Source organism: Pelodiscus sinensis, chromosome 3 (assembly GCF_049634645.1).
Source record: "Pelodiscus sinensis isolate JC-2024 chromosome 3, ASM4963464v1, whole genome shotgun sequence".
NCBI classification, from domain to species: Eukaryota; Metazoa; Chordata; order Testudines; family Trionychidae; genus Pelodiscus; species Pelodiscus sinensis.
The window spans coordinates 152,939,952-152,958,502 of record NC_134713.1 but is presented as its reverse complement, the minus strand read 5'-3'; the positions used below and the strand labels follow the sequence as shown (position 1 = coordinate 152,958,502).

Sequence of the window (18,551 nt, the reverse complement as noted above, 5' to 3'; positions counted from 1 at the left end):
GTACCAACAGACTGGGTGAGGGAGAAGGTTTTATGATGGAAATTGAAAAGACAACGAAATCGGTCTCTAGAGCTGTTTTATAAAATGGCTAGAATTGAAGGGGCAAACCTAATCCACCGATGAACATTGTGAACAAATTAGAATGAGCAACAATTCATTAATTAGAATATGAAAATATGCATTTTCTAGATAAAGCCATGTGGCTTTACACTTCATTGAATATACATTCCAATGCCTTCTGCTGTGCCATTTGAGATCTTCCATACACAGCTTAAGAACATGAAAATGGCCACACCGGGTCAGACCAAAGGTCCATCTAGCCCAGTATCCTATCTGCCAACCGTGGCCAATGGCAGGTGCCCCAGAGGGAGGGATCACAACAAGGAACCATCAAGCAATCCCTCCCCTGTCATCCATTCTGAGCCTCTGACAAAGGCTAGGGGCACCATTCCTACCCGTCCTGGCTAATAGCCCTGATGGACCTAACTCCATGAATGTATTTAGTTCAATGGTTCCCAATCTGTGGTCCATGGACCCTTGGTGGTATGCGGCGGTACTGCAGAGGGTCTGTGGAAAGTTTAAAAATAAGGATTGGGCCCACCACAATGGTCCTGATCCTTTTCTTTTCCTTTTCTTTTTTTCTTCCTGAGGGGGGAGAGAGGGGTCTGTGAAATTTTAATAGATTGAAAAGGAGTCCTCATACTCGAAAAGGTTGGGAACCACTGTTCTAATTCTTTCTTGAACCCTGTTAAAGTCCTGGTCTTCACAACTTCCTCTGGCAAGGAGTTCCACAGGTTGACTGTGCATTGTGTGAAGAAAAACTTCCTTTTGTTTGTTTTAAACCTGCTAGCTATTAATTTCATTTGGTGACCCCTAGTTCTTATGTTATGGGAACAAGTTAATAACTTTTCCTTATTGACTTTTTTCACACCAGTAATGATTTTATACTTCTGTCACTTCTTTTCTAAGATGAAAAGTCCCAGTCTTTTTAATCTCTCTTTATATGGCACCTATTTCAAACTCATTTTCATTTTTGTTGCCCTTTTCTGAACCTTTCCCAATGCCAACAGATATAGAAAAATCATTGCTAAAGCAGCAAGTGGACCTGCTGCTGAGTTTCATTTTTGGAAAACTCCCGCTGACTTCATTGGAACCAGGATTTTCCCAAAGGTTTGGTACTTGAGAAGAAAAATCTTTGAAGGAGACTTAATGGGTCAAGGGAGTAAATAATAATACCATGCATTTACAAAGCCATTTCATCCATAAAATTCAAAGTGTTTCACAAAACAGGTATCCATTTTTTTCCAAACAGGGAAACTGGCCCAAGGAAATTTATCTTGCCTGAAGTCAGTAATATAGCAATACAGTGGTAGAGAACATCCCACTTCTAGCTCAGACTGAAGCCAAAATTGGTAGTTATTAATTTGTATTGTTGTAGTGACTTTGACTTAGAGAACCAAGTTAGTCATTGGGCCCATTGTACTAGACATGTTCCATGTAATAAGAACATATAGTCTTCCCCAAAGAGCTCACAGTGAGGAGTAGCTTGTGACATGAATTGGTGGTCTCTCTCTGGTTCTTACCTGACTGGCATCCACGATATGTCTGGTACTAATTTGCATTGTTTGTGGTGGTCTCAGCAGTGAAACTGTTACTTTCCTGATCACAGTTGAAGCATAGTAGACAATGGAAAACTTGTACTGCCACTGTTGGTTCTTGTAACTGTTTAGTGAATAGGGAGGGTTTAAGCTCTAGGATTGTTAATGCAGCGATTTTCATGTGCTCTAAATCAATCTGCATTTTAAAAAGGGGAAAAACCCATTCATTGTATGTATTCACTGGTTTACAAACACACTTGCACCAGGTTGGATGGCCTGGAGAAATGTTTAGTGCGTGTAAAAGACTACCAGTGGTAACAGCAAAACTAGCAATCCTCCATTATAGCAGCGATAGCCTACAGATATTTCTAACGGTTACAAGCCAAATAGAACAACCATCTGGATCTGGAGAAAAGGAGGTGTTCTCTTTCTGATCCTTTATTTTTTATGATTTGTATCACAGCAGCTCTCAGAAGACTCAACCAAGAGCAAGGTGCTGTTTGTATTCTCAGTTAGTGAAAGTTGAGATTTGATAGTGAGACTTGGTGATTAAAGTGTCTATTCCTGGCTTTTGATATACATATGTAATTTCTATTAACGCTCTTGAATAGAGTGTTTACATAAACTTAAGAGAAGAAAAGATCATGCAGATAATTTTAAATTGGGTATTGTGAGAGAAGACAATTACAGAGGCCAAGGAAAACCTCCATGTCAACTTTTCTCAATCACCCTGAAGGATGATGAAATAAAACCTGAAGTCTCAATCAAATTCATATGGCTAATATATAATAGCCAGTGTACCAAAAAATAACATAGAGCTACTAGTAATCAGAGACCAATTAAAATGGACTGATAAACCAGTAAATTGTTTTTCTGGGCATTTCACATCTTAGAATTGTAGCTGGGTATGGAATGTGTTTTGTTTTGTTTTTTTTAAAGAAGGGCCACACTCGCTCATATTTCTGCATTGCTCTGTGTGGAAGAAGTAGTTTCCATTTCTTTCACATCAGCTTTTCTTTCTGCGTTCATCATCACATTCTTCACACTATCAGTTTCCAGTCTTTTTCTAGAGTAATTTGAAGGCTTTTCAGCTTTATCTAGAGTCCAGAGTTCTTACAGTGAAATAGTTTTCCTGTGTTCACCTCAAAAAATAGTTTTCCAATCCCGAAAAACAGCTGAAAAACTTTGTCTACTCTCTGAAAGGAGCAAAAATTCTGCCTTCCCCTCAAAAATTAGGGCCATATTTGGAATGCAGGGGTGAGACTAGACTAGCCACTTGATGTAGTCTCAATGTGTCACTGGCTGTCATAAAATAAAGTTAACCACAGAGATGTATACATGATAGAAATGTAGCCGTGTTAGTCTGGGGTAGCTGAAGCAAAATGCAGGACAATGTAGCACTTTAAAGACTAACAAGATGGTTTATTAGATGATGAGCTTTCGTGGACCAGACCCACTTCCTCAGATCAAATAGTGGAAGAAAATAGTCACAACCATATATACCAAAGGATACAATTAAAAAAAATGAACACATATGAAAAGGACAAATCACATTTCAGAACAGGAGGGGGATGCGGGGGGGGGGGGGGAGGAAGGAAGGTAAGTGTCTGTGAATTGATGATATTAGAGGTGGGGAGAGTGGGATGTTTGTGAGTTAATGGTATTAGAGGTGATAATGGGGAAGCTATCTTGGTAATCCCCCGTGCATCCCCCTCCTGTTCTGAAATGTGATTTGTCCTTTTCATATGTGTTCATTTTTTTAAATTGTATCCTTTGGTATATATGGTTGTGACTATTTTCTTCCACTATTTGATCTGAGGAAGTGGGTCTGGCCCACGAAAGCTCATCATCTAATAAACCATCTTGTTAGTCTTTAAAGTGCTACATTGTCCTGCATTTTGCTTCATGTATATATGAGACACTGACAGCTATTTTTCTCACCACACACACTCTGAAGCAGAATAATAATATTTAACTTTTATATGGTGCTTTTCATCCATAGGTCTTAAATCACTTTATAAAGTATGCTAATATCCTTATTCTGTAATGCTATAGGACTTCTTAAACTTGACATATCTTAAGCCTCAGCATGTCTTAATCAAGACCTGGCACTAGCCCGTGTATTGGGATGGGTTTTTGATGGAATAGTCCATGACTCTTAACAATACATTGAACTGAACTGCTCGATGAATCTCTCTCAGGAGGCTCTTTGTCTAACCTAGCATGGAGCTGCTGTTTGTGGCAGTAACATGAGACTGACACAAATAACTTCCAAATGGAGTAACTCATTAATGCAGACAGTTCTAAGGTGAAAGCAAACAATGTTTGGCAGCAAGAACTCTAATAAGAATGCCATTAGGATGAAATTCAGTCTGCAAAATATAAAGTGAATTGTAGTGAACTCAACCCTTCCTCTGTTTGTTTCTTTCCTGTGCATTAAACATAATGCCATAAATATAATTTAGTACATCTTCCTAAATTATGCATCTCTGATCACTGAACTTAACCAGAAGGCTGGCCTCTTGAAAAATGGCAGCTCATAAGGAAGGTTTCTTGGCTGGCATTTCTTTTCAAATGCTGCGAAAGCACAACAGTAATGGAGCAGGAAAATGTTGGGGTTAAAATTCTAAGCTGGTTTAGATGATTTACAGTGGAGAAAAATGGGAAGAGCTAAAAAAGAAAGTACAGCTCAAGTGGTTTTGTGGGATAGCATTGAAGGCCTCACAGTACCTGGGCTTGATTAGTGGCTCTCTCACTGCAAAGTAGGTGGGTTGTCAGCCTGAATGGGAACAAAACCTGAGCTTCAAGCCTATTCTCTTCCTCCACCATGCCTGCTAGCCCAGTCTTAAAGCATCCTCATGCTCAGGTTACAATTTTTTCAGTGTGCAAGAAAGGGGCTGGATCCACACTACACTGAAGTTACTCTGGGCTTCAGTGATAACATACATCCAGGGTGCCAAGAGTAGTAATGGTTCAAGTTTTGGATTGGTTCTTGCTTTTAATGGAATGGTGTTCCAATTGCCTTTAATGGAAATGGAAATTGGGTAACTGAAACTAACATGAGCCAGTTAATTTATTACACCATTGTTCAATTTAATATATACATAGTGTGCTAAACACTTTACAGCATAAAGTTCCTGTGCAAAATATATTACAAGCTAAGATTCTGATACTGAATTGGATTGGTGCGTGCAGAACTATATGTTCACATGGGTAGAGCCACGCAAAAGTCAGTGGGACTCGCTAGTAGCAAAGGGTTTGCACACACAGTTTTAAATGTGCAGTATTAGCATGGGAAAAAAGTGGTCACAGAACAGGGAGAAACAAAAGGTGAATAAAGGCTACTACTACTGACAAATCTGGGAGCATGAAATTCATAGAGGTGCAAGGGGTTGAAATTTAGATTAAGAAGTCTGGCCTTGACATGCAGCGTGAGTAGGAACCAATGAGAAGTTCAGAGCTGAGGTAATGAATATAACTTCTGAGTTTTGTAATGTCATCTTTAATTGTATTAGATATAAGATGAGTTAGTCACAGGTTGCTGAGATGTTTAAAAATATTGTAGTGCTATTTCTGCAAAATAATTACTGTGGTGTTTTGATATCATTTTTGAAGTGCATTCAGAACTGTGACATATCAATTTTTTCAAAGAGAATTAATGCATATTTTACTAAGCATTAGCAATGTTCCAGATACATTATTGTATGTGTAGCTAAACCAAAATCTTTTGAGCCTTCATGTTTAAACAGCTATAGCCCAGACCTGCCAAATATCAGGCCCCAGTGAATTTGTGAGTGACTGATGGCAGCAGTTAGTATTGTGAATTGTATTATTTTACTAAAGATCCATAAACTTGTTTTTGTGTGATTTATCTAACTATTTGGAGAATTTGATAATTAAATCTTTTAAAAGGCATTTTGTTTCCATTATCTGGCCATTTTAAAAAAAATTAGAAAAGTTTCCCACTGTTTGATTTTAAACCATTATTTGATTTTTTTAAAAATGTATCGATGTGTGTGTGTGTGTGTGTGTGTGTGTGTGTGTGTGTGTGTGTGTGTGATTTTTAATGTTATCCTCTCCCACAACTGCACTATTATTTATGTGAGACTCCTTTTTAAAGTGCCCTTCTACCCCACTCTCTTGGGTTTGGGGAGGGAAGTCTGGGGCTGTGCACCTCCTGCTGGGGGAGGAAGGGCATGCCCCTACAATGCAGGGAGAAGGGGGGAGAATTGGTTTCCACAGGGCCCTGAGTGGCAGAGGTGGGGCTGGCAGCTTGCCTTCTTCATCTCTAGATTCACTCACTGTCCATGTTTCTATCAATTAATTTGTATGCATCTGCACTTATTTAAATGGTCAAAGAGTGAGGGGTGTCTGAGGGATACAGAGAAGAACATCCAAATAACACTGAAGTTGCATTTGTAAATCCCTGTGCATAGTGGGAGATTATAATCTGAATGGTTGCTTAGTTTCACTCAACCAACTGAAATTAGAATAGTGAAAATAATTGATTTTTCAGTTTGCTGGAAATTCAGAAAAAAATTCCTTTTGGGTTGTGCCAAAACAAAATTGCTTTGAAATTTTAGCAAATAAAAACAACAGCAAACCACACATACTCCCATAAAAATTCAGGTCACACAAAATGTTCTGTTTGACCCAACATTAAATGTTTTCTTTCAATTTCAATTATTTTTTAAAGAAAATTGAAGGAAATTTCAAGAATAATCTGTTTTTAGAAAAAAAATTAAATGTTTTGTTTAAAAAATGTCAAAAGTTACTGTCAATTTTTTTCAATATGAAAAAAGAGCAGATCATTGCAAATTTGCTGAAGCTGCATTTTTACTATCAGCCAAAAAAAAAAAAAAAAAAAAAAGCACAGCTGAAATATTTTGCCTAAGTCTACCTAACATACACACATATTTCAACATCTTACTTGCATGTTAGCTCTCCCAGAACTTGGTTTAAATCATATGGCTCTTAAAGATAAACTTGATGTGAAAAGTTGAGAGACTTGGATACACTCTTGTATTGACTGAAAAATTTTGAGTGACTTCTAGGGAAATTCTTGTTTTTGAGCTCAATATGAGACTTTTGTCATTTTTAGCGCTATTTCTTTTTAGGTGTCAAGGATGCGTAGAAGTGGGTTTTTTTGTGTTAAAAAAAAAAGTGCCAGTACTCCAGGTGAAAAGTTGTTGAGCAAAAAAAAAAAGGGGGGGGGAGGGGCCGGCATTGCCCTTTTAAGACACGTGGCCCAGCTGACTTGGACATTTGTATACAGAGGTGCCAGTACGTTCTGTTCTTTCCACGTAAGCTCTTACTGGAGGTGCCAGTACTGCGTCTGGAGGTACTGGGCAGTACCGTTGCAAAAAAAGTAGAAGAATGTGTGATATACAACAGAATTTGAATGGTTTCAAATTTGCAATCTTTTCTTTCATCTCCACATTAGCTTGTGGAATTTGAAAATCTTGTTATAAACATTGCTATATATTTTTTTCTTGAATGTATATATTTTACTGTTCACATAGGTTATTTGTACTCCATTACATATTTTAAATTACGGGTCTCCAACCTTTTTAAGCACAAGATAACTTTTTGAATTTAAGTGCAATGTAAGATCTACCTCAAACCCAAATCCCTGTCCCCGCCTCCTTTGTGCTCCTTCTCCGAGGTCCCACCCCTGCTCATCCCATCCTCCCTCCCTCCCCCATCCTCCTTCACTTTAAGCCAGCAGGGGCAGATGGTTGGGGTGCAGGTTCTTGTCTTGGATTAAGGGATTTGGAGTGAGAGAGGGGCTCTGAGCTGAGCTTGGGGCAGGCAGTTGGGGTTCTGGGTATGGGCTCTGGGAGAGTATTTGGATGCAGGAGTGCTTGGGGCTAGGGTAGGGGCCTGGGGTGCTCGAGGGGGTACATGGGTGGGGTAGTGTTTCAGGATGTGGGCTCCAGCTGGGCACTGCTTACCTTAGGCTCCTGATTGGTGGTGCAGTGGTGCAAAGGAGACTCACCCCTGTCCTAGCCCTGCACTACTCCCAAGAGCAGCCAGCAAACTCCCTCCCAAGCCCTGTTGTGCCCCCTCTCTGCTCTGTGGAGATAGGATACAGAGGAGAAGGGGGCACCCTGACATCAGCAGCCCCCTTCCCTCCCCTGCTCTGCAAGCAGGAGGTTCCTGAGGGGCACAGCTTCCAGGCAAAGGGAAGGAGATGCACAGCAGGGGGGAGGGACAGCTGAAGTGCTGGCACTTGATAATGATCCTGATGTTTGGCCAAGAGGCTATCAGAGGCTCCAAGATCTACCAGTAGATCCTGATCTACTGGTTGGTGACCACTGTTTTAAATCATAATACCACTGACTGAGATTTCATCAGACCTCTCTAACTCTATAGGGTTGGTGTTTTTTAAAAAAAGTGGATGCGAACTTCTAGAAACAAACCTAGGTGCTCTAGGAAACTATGATGGACCTAACAAGTCTACTATTTCCAACTGTAGCCTATATGTGTTGGTCTTTGTTTTATAGAGAGATTCAGTCAATCTATTGGCTTTCTTGATGGCAAATTCAGGGATTGGTGCTGTGTGATTACTGTGAGATTGTAAAGTGAATCTTATATGGTAAGACGTAGTCCCAACACTAAAATATTTCTTTTAGTTTAAAGGCTATCTTACAAGATATTGTTCTAAAAATATTTTTCTTTAACTGTCAACTATTTTTAGATTTCTAATTTATCAAATTCAGGTCAGATCTTCTAGGAGCTATCTCAGAATTTTTGGTTTTATATTAAAAATTAGAGCACAAACAGTTTGCAGTGGAAAAAATTGAAGTTCATTTTTGGGATCCCTGGAATTCGTGTCATTAATACTACTTCTAAGAGCTTAGTAGAGAATTGTTTGAAAATGGCTTAATGTACTGCATCTCTTTTTGAAATTTTGAGGGCAATGTGATCAGCTAAAGGTGATATTAAGACATTCTCTCCTTTCCCTGTTTACACATCATGATTTGCCATGAAGAAAAAGAGAACAGGAACAACACTGGAAACAAGGAATAGAAGTTTAGTTATTTAGTTTTTGTATTTGTTACACAAAACACTCAAGACATCACAATAATACATGCAGTTATCTCTGTAGGTTTATGACTAGATTCATGCACATGTATGTACTTTCTGAATGTGCTATTTTTATACTGGAGGATGATTTGGTGATTCAGTAGATGGCAGTCTATCCCTTCATTCAATGAGGACTCAGTGCCTCAAATGATGCCAAAGGGCCTCTGTTACTGGAAGTGCTAGTTTTTAGATGGAGAACAACTCTGTGACCAAGGTATTTACCCCAATATCTTGGACTTTTTCTATCTTATACAGCTATAATCTGCTTGCCTACATTCTCCTTCCATTGAGGGCACACATTTTCAAATGTGCTGTGTGCTTTGGTGCTACTGTTAGAAGATTTGGCCCAGATAAGGTATTTTTACTTCATCTTGTTCAGCCTAATTGTCATTTTAATTACTCTTACATCCCCACCCTGAAAACAGCTTGGTCCTGGGTTAAACCAAGAGGTTATGATGTATAACTTGTATTTCTGTAAAGGGGCTATCAAATGTTTCACAGAGCCTATTTCTATTTCATCATGTGGCTTTTAAGAAGATTCTGGCAGCAAGCGTATTTGGGCATAATCCTTCCATTTGTGTTTTGCTTAATTCGATGAGTATCCTAAGCATCCAGCAGATGAAATAAGCTACATAACCCTGCTTGAATGTGTAATTCCTCAGTGCACTTTTCTATCATAGCTCTCAGCACCTTATTTTAAACCCCAAAAATACAGGTGGGTGTAATTGAGGAAAGGGGATGAACTCGATTTATGGATTCTTCCTCTGGAGTTCAGTAACGATGGGGAAACCTATGACAATTGAGGTAACCATCCAGATATTCATTTGGATATTCTTTAGATAAATCCCGTTCTTTCCAAAACAGGCTCAGAAAACTTTCTCCAAGCACCTCCTACAGCACCACTTCAGGATCTTTTCTATGGGTGTGGTACTATCTTTGGGCATGGGCTAAGGCTATTGCAGTCATTCTCTATGATCTTCTAAGGCTCTCTCTGTGTGCCCCTTCAAAAGAGCCCTGGGGCTGCCTCGGCTGTGCTGTGGGGCGACAGTGTGGCTGAGGCTGGTAGTGGCGTCTGTGGGGACCGATTTCTGTCAGTGAGCGAGAGACGCTTGTGAGTCCACAGCTCCCCTCAGGGCGCCCGCTCCGGCATCTCCCAGCCGAAGCCCGCCACCGCTCTCCCACAACACCCAGCTCCTTGAGCAAGCGCCTCTGTGTGCATGAACCAAGCCAGGCGGGAGTGGGAGCTGCCCCTCTCACCCAGCGGGAGGGGCTCGGGCACCACAAAGCGCTGGTTCCGACAGACTCCATGCACAGGCGCGACCGAGCCGCCTCCTTCCTCGCACTGCCAAGAGCGCCGCGCCGGCTGGAGGACCAGCCTCCCGCAAGCCCCTCGCCCAGCAGCGGTGGGGAGCAGTGACGCTGCTGCCCGCCCCCGGCGTGGGCTGGGCAGCTGTCACCTTTGGAGCGGCGCGGGGGGGCGGGGGCGCGCTGCATATAAGCGGGGCGCGGAGGCGGCGCGGGGAGTGGCTGGCAGCCGGCGGCGGTGCTTGTGGCGGGCGGGCAGGCAGGCAAGCGGCCGGGCGCTGGCGCAAGGGCGAGGCGGGGCGCTGAGCCCCCCGGCCGGGGCAGGGCGGCAGCATGGGGCGCTACACGGGCAAGACCTGCCGCCTGATCTTCATGCTGGTGCTGACCGCCGGCTTCTTCGTGGCCGAGCTGGTCTCCGGCTACCTGGGCAACTCCATCGCGCTGGTGTCGGACTCGTTCAACATGCTCTCGGACCTCATCTCGCTCTGCGTGGGCATCGCCACCGGGCGCATCGCCCGCCGCGCCCGCCGCGGGCCCGGCGCCACCTTCGGCTACGGCCGGGCCGAGGCGGTGGGGGCGCTGAGCAACGCCGTCTTCCTCACCGCCCTCTGCTTCACCATCCTGGTGGAGGCGGTGCTGCGCCTGGCCCGGCCCGAGCGCATCGACGGCCCCGAGCTGGTGCTCATCGTCGGGGCGCTGGGCCTGGCCGTCAACCTAGTGGGGCTGCTCATCTTCCAGGACTGGGGCTGCTGCTGCAGGTCCCCGCAGCCCCGCGCTGACACCCCCGAGCAGCTGCAGGTGGTACCCGGCCCCGGGCTGGAGCAGGTGGCCGCGGTGGAGTATCGGGAGGCGGCTAAAGCAGGTGCCTTTCAGTTGCATCCTAGCTCGCGGCCGGCTCTTCTCCCCGCTCCTCTCTTTCCTTTCCCTTCCCTTCCCCTCTCCCTTTCTCCGCTCTCCCTGGCTTACCCCATTCCACCCTCTTTCTCGGCTCCTTCCCATTCTCACCCTCTCCCCTTTGCATCTTCACATCAAGGATGGATGGTTATCCAAAAGCCTTGCCCTACTAATTATTCCAGGGCAGTTTTATGGTCTGTGATAGCCAGGAAGTCAGCTTAGATAACCACTGAGGTCTCTTCTGGCCTTTCTATGTTCATTCTATGTTGCCCTCCTTCCTCCCCTTATTTCACTTTCCCCTTTTCTATAGTTTTTTGGGGCTATTGTAGCCCCCTACTGGCTTAGACAGTGTCTGTGGTACTTCCTCTGGGGGATGGAAGGTGGGACAACTTTAAAATAAAAGGAACATCCTCTTGTCTATTTGTGGTGGAATTAAACTCCAAAATCTGCTTTAACTGTTACAGAAGAGTGAACAAATGCTATGCAAGCATATTACACATTTCACGCTTATATTTATACAACTCTGTATTGTCTGAAATAGGCAGATGGAGAAGGGTGGATGATTGAGATTTTCTTAGGTTGATTTGTTTCTTTTTAAAATAAGTTTGTGTTGAGAAGTTTGGTGTGTTTTTTCTTTCTGTTTGTAGAATTTATACACAACACAGGGTTTCTTCTTTGAATGCAGGTGATCCCCTAAACACCCAGAATATGCCTGATGAGCAGACAGTACAGAAAAAAGAGAAAAAGTCTGAAGCTTTGAACATCAGAGGTACAGTTGTTTTTAAAGACTTTTGAACTGGAGCTGGTCAACATTTTCTAAATTTCAATTTTTTATTTACTTTCAGAATTCCCATGGAAAATTAAAAATGATAGTTTTTCACAAGTTCAACCAATTTTGCATGGTTTTTACATTCTTAGGCCAGGTCCACAAATGATTTGAAGTGGTAATGATCATGTCAGTGAAATCAGTGGAGCACTTGGTGTGTGTGTGTGTGTGTGTGTGTGTGTGTGTGTGTGTGTGTGTGTGTGTGTTCAAATTTAATATTTGCACCTTTTAAAACAGCATCATCTTCAAAGACTCTTTTAATTGTTTTAACTGATGTCTCCATGCTCTTCTTTTCTGTCTTAGGTATTTTACATATTTCTTGAGAATCATTCACCACTCCATGCCATAATATTTCAGTATTTTTAATGGAAGTGCTGGAGTACAGTTTCCTTAAAGACTGGTATCAATGATGCCCCATAGTTAGTTGGGTAAGGAGTGCTGAAGCATAGTGGTTCTGCAGCTCTGTTGTTCTGTGGACTGTTTCCTGACGGAGACCCTCTTATGGACTGTCTCTCTTCCAAGCAGCTCCATCCTCACATATTTGTTTTTCAGAATACTTTGTTCTGCCCATCACTAGAAAGGACTCCATAGAAAACTGAATATCTGCAGAATGAAAGTTGTAAATTAAGCTATTCTTTAAAATAACCGGCATGGCTGTAAAAATAAAACTAACTAGATATGTGCCTCCATCCTGAATGCTCCACATTCATCCAGAGATTAAGTTATTTTAAATACACTTTTTATTTAAAAAGCACCACAAGCACCACCAATAATTTTTAGTGTTTTAATGAAATAAAATACTATTAATATGTTAAGCATATATTTTTTCTAGATTTACTTTGTGTCAGATCACCATCTCTTGCACTAAAGTGGTGTTCCCACCACCTTTATGCAGGTAGTTCCAAATGAATCTAGTTAAAGGGATGGTCAGGTCACAGCTGAATATGGTGAATTTTAGTATATGGTAAGATTTGCGAAGTGTTTATCATTATACTAACAAAGCATTTTGCAAAACTGCACCATATCCTACAACAATGGCATTTACTTGAACTTATAGAGGTCAGCTTCAGCATACTTTCATGGGTTGATGTAATATCCTTGGAATACTACATGCTTGTACCAGGGACACTCCAGTATACATTTTAAGCAGTATATCATCTAACTCTGTTCAGAGTAGATCTGATTGACTTGGTGCTCAAAACATGAGTTATGCTAAGCAGCCTATCTTTATTAGAGTTCCCAATATTGCTAATACGAGTGCCGCTGAATCAATATTAGCAATGGTGAGACATTTTCAGAAGATTTCCCTAGTGTAAACATCCATGATTAGCATCCTAGAATTATAGAGAAATTGTATCTTGTCTATCCCTCTTATCAGAGCAGAAGTATACTCTGCAGGAAATGTTCAAATCTAATTTAATTTTAAATGAAAAGTAATGAGGCTGCCACCATTACTATAGCTAAAACTGTATTCAAGATTCTTGTGACCTCTAGGCAGTAGATTACTCTGGAAAACCAAAAGGATGAGTTCTCTTGAACCTACCAGAAATAAACTGATTTTAGGTGAAAGTTAGTGCTTAATGATTACTTTTCCTTGAATCTCTAGTTTAAGAACTGTCTAATGATACTGCCTTCCCTTTCCACATGGAGGATCAGCATTTGGGCCCAAAATTGGCAAGAAAATGCTCTCCACAGGAGTGACTTTCATGTATATTTCACTGCAAAGTGAAAACTCTCAGCTGAACATTGATGGCTTTAAGAGGGAGCCGTCCTAGTAGAGGGAAAGATTAGGTAGGAGTGATGGTTTTAAGAGAAAGTATAAATGGAGGTTCTGAGAGGAGGCAACTCCACTTACCCACCTGCTACCCAAAAATAAAATTTTGGCAAGTCTAGTCTTCTAAAAGTAGAGCTTTACAATCGAACATGGGTTGTATTAAGATGCTGGCTTGGATGGGAGAGATTGTTAGAAAGCACATCAAGGGAAAGATGCTTACTCTTGCTAAGAGGAAACAGAAAGTTCTAAGATTACTGTGAATGTGTAGTACACGCATTATCTTACTTAATATAATGAACAGGGTTGGTCTAGAGACGTATTACAGGTATTTTTTTTAAACACATGCACTTTTCTCCTTCCTTTTTAACTTCTGTGCCCATAGAAGTAAGTGGAAGAGCTGCATGCAGTGGTTTTGCAACAGTACAAATGCTCGCACTAAAGATGAAACCAAGCTGCACAATTTAGACTCAAACTGAATTATTTTCAAAATTTGAGGACAAGTGCATGGGGGCATATGTGTTAATTTCCCTTATAACAGAGCTAGGTAAGTTACGAAGCTCTGAGCGGGATCAAAACTTGTCCAAAGCTTGGGTTTGTGTGTTTGGATCTGGCCTATCTCTGTATAATGTTCATTGAGAAGTTTTTCCCTTCCTCCCAAGTGTGTGTTTAGCTATATCACTGCTATTATTTCAGAAGCCAGCAAGGTCACAGGACTGCTATTAAAGGAAAATAATTAATAGAGTGAATCAGGAGGGAAGTGGACTATGTTCCTCTTAGCAGCATGGTTATTTGCTCATTCACAATCATGATCATAATTTATGAATTGGTCACTGCCCTGTATAGACCTCACTGTTAGCTACAACAGTTTGATTAAAAATATTGTATGTTGGCATGCTGTCCAGTGCTAACTTTGGGGATCTGTAGTGTACCCTAAACATTTAATACCCAACCAAATGTATGCAGTCCATTAGTGCAGGCTCCTAACTCCTTCCCAACTCACTTATTCTCAAACATACTGTGAGCTTTATATCTGATCATGGTTCTGACTCCTAAATGCTGCAGTTTCATGTTTAAAAACAAAATTCAAAGGGTTATTTGGAATCCTCTCCTCCCCATGACGACTAATGTAAAGCTGTATTATGTCATTTGTTTCAGGTGTTCTTTTACATGTCATGGGAGATGCTCTTGGATCTGTGGTTGTGGTAGTTGCAGCTGCAATATTTTATGCACTTCCCTTGGATCCTAATGCTCAATGCAACTGGCAGTGTTACATTGATCCAAGCCTGACAATAGTGATGGTGGTCATCATTTTGTCGTCTGCCTTCCCGCTTATCAAAGAGACAGCAACCATTTTGCTGCAGATGGTTCCCAAAGGTGTTAATGTGCAAGTACTGAGTAAGTCAACTTTATTATTGAGTTTTTATCAATTACAATGACATACATTTGTGCTGGTGTTTATTTCTGGAATGACATGTTTGGATTATATACTCCTAGCAGCTCTAAATTCTCAAGAACTGTGAGAAATGGAGTCATGTGTTTGTGTCCTAGCAACTTGACTCAAATCTCTGTGGATTAATTAAAGCATGCACTTTGAGAATGCGGTATTCCAACAATACATAAAAATGCCTGACCATGACCTGTTAAACAACTCGCATAAAACGTTCTCAGTGGAACAACACTGAATTATACCACGCTGGTCCAAGGATCTCAAAGTGTTTTAGTTAATTGACAGTAGCATTGTTTATTCATTTTTTAACTGTGTAAATAAACACTTAAGAGATTACTTTTGGTTCTTTTTGAATTCCCTGTTCTGCTCAGTTCAGAATATGATGGAAGACATGGTCCCGGCCTCAAGGAGATTACAGTCTAGCATTGATCCTACCAAGTGCTGAGTGCCTTCAATCGGGAGGGGGAGGAGGGGAGGAGGGAAGCTGAGTACCCTCAACTTTTGTCTTGAAGCCAGTACATATATGTTAAAGGCATGTCCAAAGGATTGGGTCCCAGGTTAAACAACTTAGTTCAGACCCTGGATGACTAGGAGGAAGTGACATTTGCAGGGGATTTAGGTGGTGTTACATATAGTTAGTCAGTTAATGCCTATTACACCCACTGGCGTGTAGGGCAGCAACGAAGATTCTCCATTTTTGTTTATCTTTGAACATTTTCTCCAGTGTGTCCCAGTTATAGTTCATTCTCTTCATATCTGCCTCAACAGTATGCCGCCATGTTGTCTTGGTGTTACATATAACTACTTTTTAAAGAGTCACCTGCTATATTGTAGGTGGATGAGCACTGATGTCTTTCCTCATGACTTTGGCTTTTAAACACTGTTCCTCATAACCAGAAATTGGCAATTGACCCCTTTTCTCCCCCGCCCCAAATAACCCTCTCAAATTATTTTCTCTTGTGTTTTCTAGCGGAAAGACTAGCTGATGTGCCAGGGGTTAGAAGCCTTCATGAGTTTCATGTCTGGGAACTGGCAGGTGGGAAGAATATTGCAACCCTTCATGTCAAGTGCCAGACCACTTCTGATTACCAAGATGCCTCTCATAAAATGCGGGAGATTTTCCATGAAGCAGGAATCCATTCGGTAACCATCCAACCGGAGTACATTGACCACAAGGCCTCTGGCCTAATGTGCAGCTCACCATGTATCTCAAAAACTTGTGCTTCTCAGTTGTGTTGTCCTCAGCAGGAAGTTCCATTTACTCATGATACTGGTTGTCTTGAGAAAAATGGCCTTCCTCCAACACTGCCTAAAGGCAATAGTTTCAGTAAAAATGTTGTTGAAATTCCTATTGAGCATACCTGGGCAGGAGATGGAATTAAAAATAGAGACAATTGTAAAAAATCAGACAATTCATATCTACACAGTACACAGTTTTAAAACAGTTAATTATGCAGTTCATAATTTCTGTATAGAACAAAGCTTAACGTCCAAAAGATCATAGGTTATTGATTAGCACTGAAGTGCACATTGGAAAAGCCATCTGTGTTGTAGCTGTAACCAAAATATATGTAAATACCTGTTCTCTAAAATAAGGATTGTCATCTTCACTGTCTGCATTCACCGAAAATAGCTGTAAAGCAAATTAACACTAATTTCTTGAACTAAGTAGATGGACATTTTTATTTTTAGAGTGCTGCAGGTGTATTGCCATGTAGAATACTTCCCTATGGCACTTGGGAATTAAACTCTGGGTCTTTTTTCTGAAATGGACTACTTAATGAAAGCCCTGTAGCAAGTTGATGATTCTACTGGATTTAAGGATTGTATCATTGTAAAGGAATTTAATGGATATGTTTTTCACTAATCCTTAAACTTGGTTTACACAGGAGTTTTCAGTTGTAATCCTCATTCTTGTGCTACTGAACTGTGAGCCTGTGAATGAAATCAAAATGTCTGAGAGCTGGAAAACACACTCAGGAATGTTTGACTTACATTGTTTTCTGGACCTTTTGTTTTGAGGGGATGGAGCAGAAGGTGATTTCTTGCTTCTCTAATGATAATTTTTGAACCTTAGTATATTTATTTCTGATTAGTTGGCAAGTGTATTCTTTAGACATTGAAGCACAAGGACATTGGATAATTAATATTATATGAAGATTGTATCCAATAAATGTAAATGCAGATGCTCATCCACTTAATTACTATGATTGTTTACCATTTTAATTGGTCAGCAGAACAAATTGTGTTTTACAAATTAATTGCACTTGAGTCTAATTCATCAGTTTAGATAAGAATTACAGGCAGTCCCCGGGTTACGTACAAGATAGGGACTGTAGGTTTGTTCTTAAGTTGAATCTGTATGTAAGTCGGAACTGGCATCCAGATTCAGCCGCTGCTGAAACTGACCAGCGGCTGACTACAGGAAGCCCGAGGCAGAGTTGCTACTGGACCAACCCAGCAGCACCCAAGCTGCTCTGCCCCAGGCGTCCTGATTCAGCCACTGCTGAAACTGACCAGCAGTGGCTGAATCAGGACGCCTGGGGCAGAGCAGATGGGGTGCTGCCGGGTTGGTCCAGTAGCGCCCAGAGCGGCGCTACGGGACCAACCGGCAGCGCCCCAGCTGCTCTGCCCCAGGCGTCTGGAGCAAAGTTGCGGAGCACGCCGGCAGTGGGACAGCCGCGGCGTGTCTGGGCTGTCCGCTGCCCGCGTGCTCTGCGGCTTTGCTCCATGTCTCCCCAGACCAGGGAGACGGGGAGCAAAGCCGGGGAGCATGTGGGCAGCGGACAGCCCAGACCCGCCGCGGCTGTCCCACTGCCGGCGTCCTCAGAGGCTTTGCTCCCCGTCTCCCTGGTCTGCTGGTTTCCAGCTGCCTGGGCTGTCCGCTGCCCGCGTGCTCCGCGGCTTTGCTGCCTGTCTCCCTGGTCTGCTGGAAACCAGCAGACCAGGGAGACGGGCAGCAAACCCCGTTCGTAACAGCGGATCCGACGTAAGTCGGATCCGCGTAACTCGGGGACTGCCTGTACCGTGATTTTTTTTAACCTATCATATCTGAGTTGTCATTTATAAATGAATAAATAAGCTGTTACTTATTCATGAATAGCTTTGACTCTACAGTCCCATTCTTTTTAGTAAGCCACAGTTAAACCTTAAGAAAGTCTCATAATTTTTGTATATTATTTTTATGCTTAAAAGGAACTTTTAAAAAAAATATATTGGGAGTTTATTGCCGTGATTTTATCACAATAGTGTCTTTGGATTAATTTTAAAGGTTTAAAACTACTTACCCTCCCCCACAGAGTGTTATGTGCACAAATTCCATTACCAGTAGGAAATTTACCCTCCTAGTTGTGTTTTTAGAATCCATTTTCAAGTGCCTTTAGGAAAACAAGATGCCTTACCCTAGCACTAGAATTGGGATTAGGCCTAGTTTGAGGCCACTTTCCCAGCAGGGAACCCTAGAACCTACCTATGCTAGCTGAGATTGCCAATTGACCTCATCATGTTAAATAGCTCAGCTCTACCAGTGCTCACAATCAGAGCCTTCAAAATCAGTTCATTTTCAAAAACAGCTTTTCAGTGTCCTGTCACCTATTTATTTGATAGCCCATAATTCAA

The 18,551-nt window shown here is 41.8% G+C and overlaps 1 protein-coding gene across 1 annotated transcript; it reads left to right on the top strand.

Moving 5' to 3' along the window:
• Positions 1 to 10,188: 10,188 nt before the first annotated feature.
• SLC30A10 (solute carrier family 30 member 10) lies at positions 10,189 to 17,389 on the top strand. Its single transcript, XM_025180983.2, has 4 exons — positions 10,189 to 10,854; positions 11,572 to 11,655; positions 14,642 to 14,881; positions 15,904 to 17,389. The coding sequence occupies exons 1-4, from the start codon at positions 10,326 to 10,328 to the stop codon at positions 16,371 to 16,373; spliced, it is 1,323 nt and encodes a 440-aa protein (XP_025036768.2). The 5' UTR covers positions 10,189 to 10,325; the 3' UTR covers positions 16,374 to 17,389.
• The last annotated feature ends 1,162 nt before the right edge of the window (positions 17,390 to 18,551 follow it).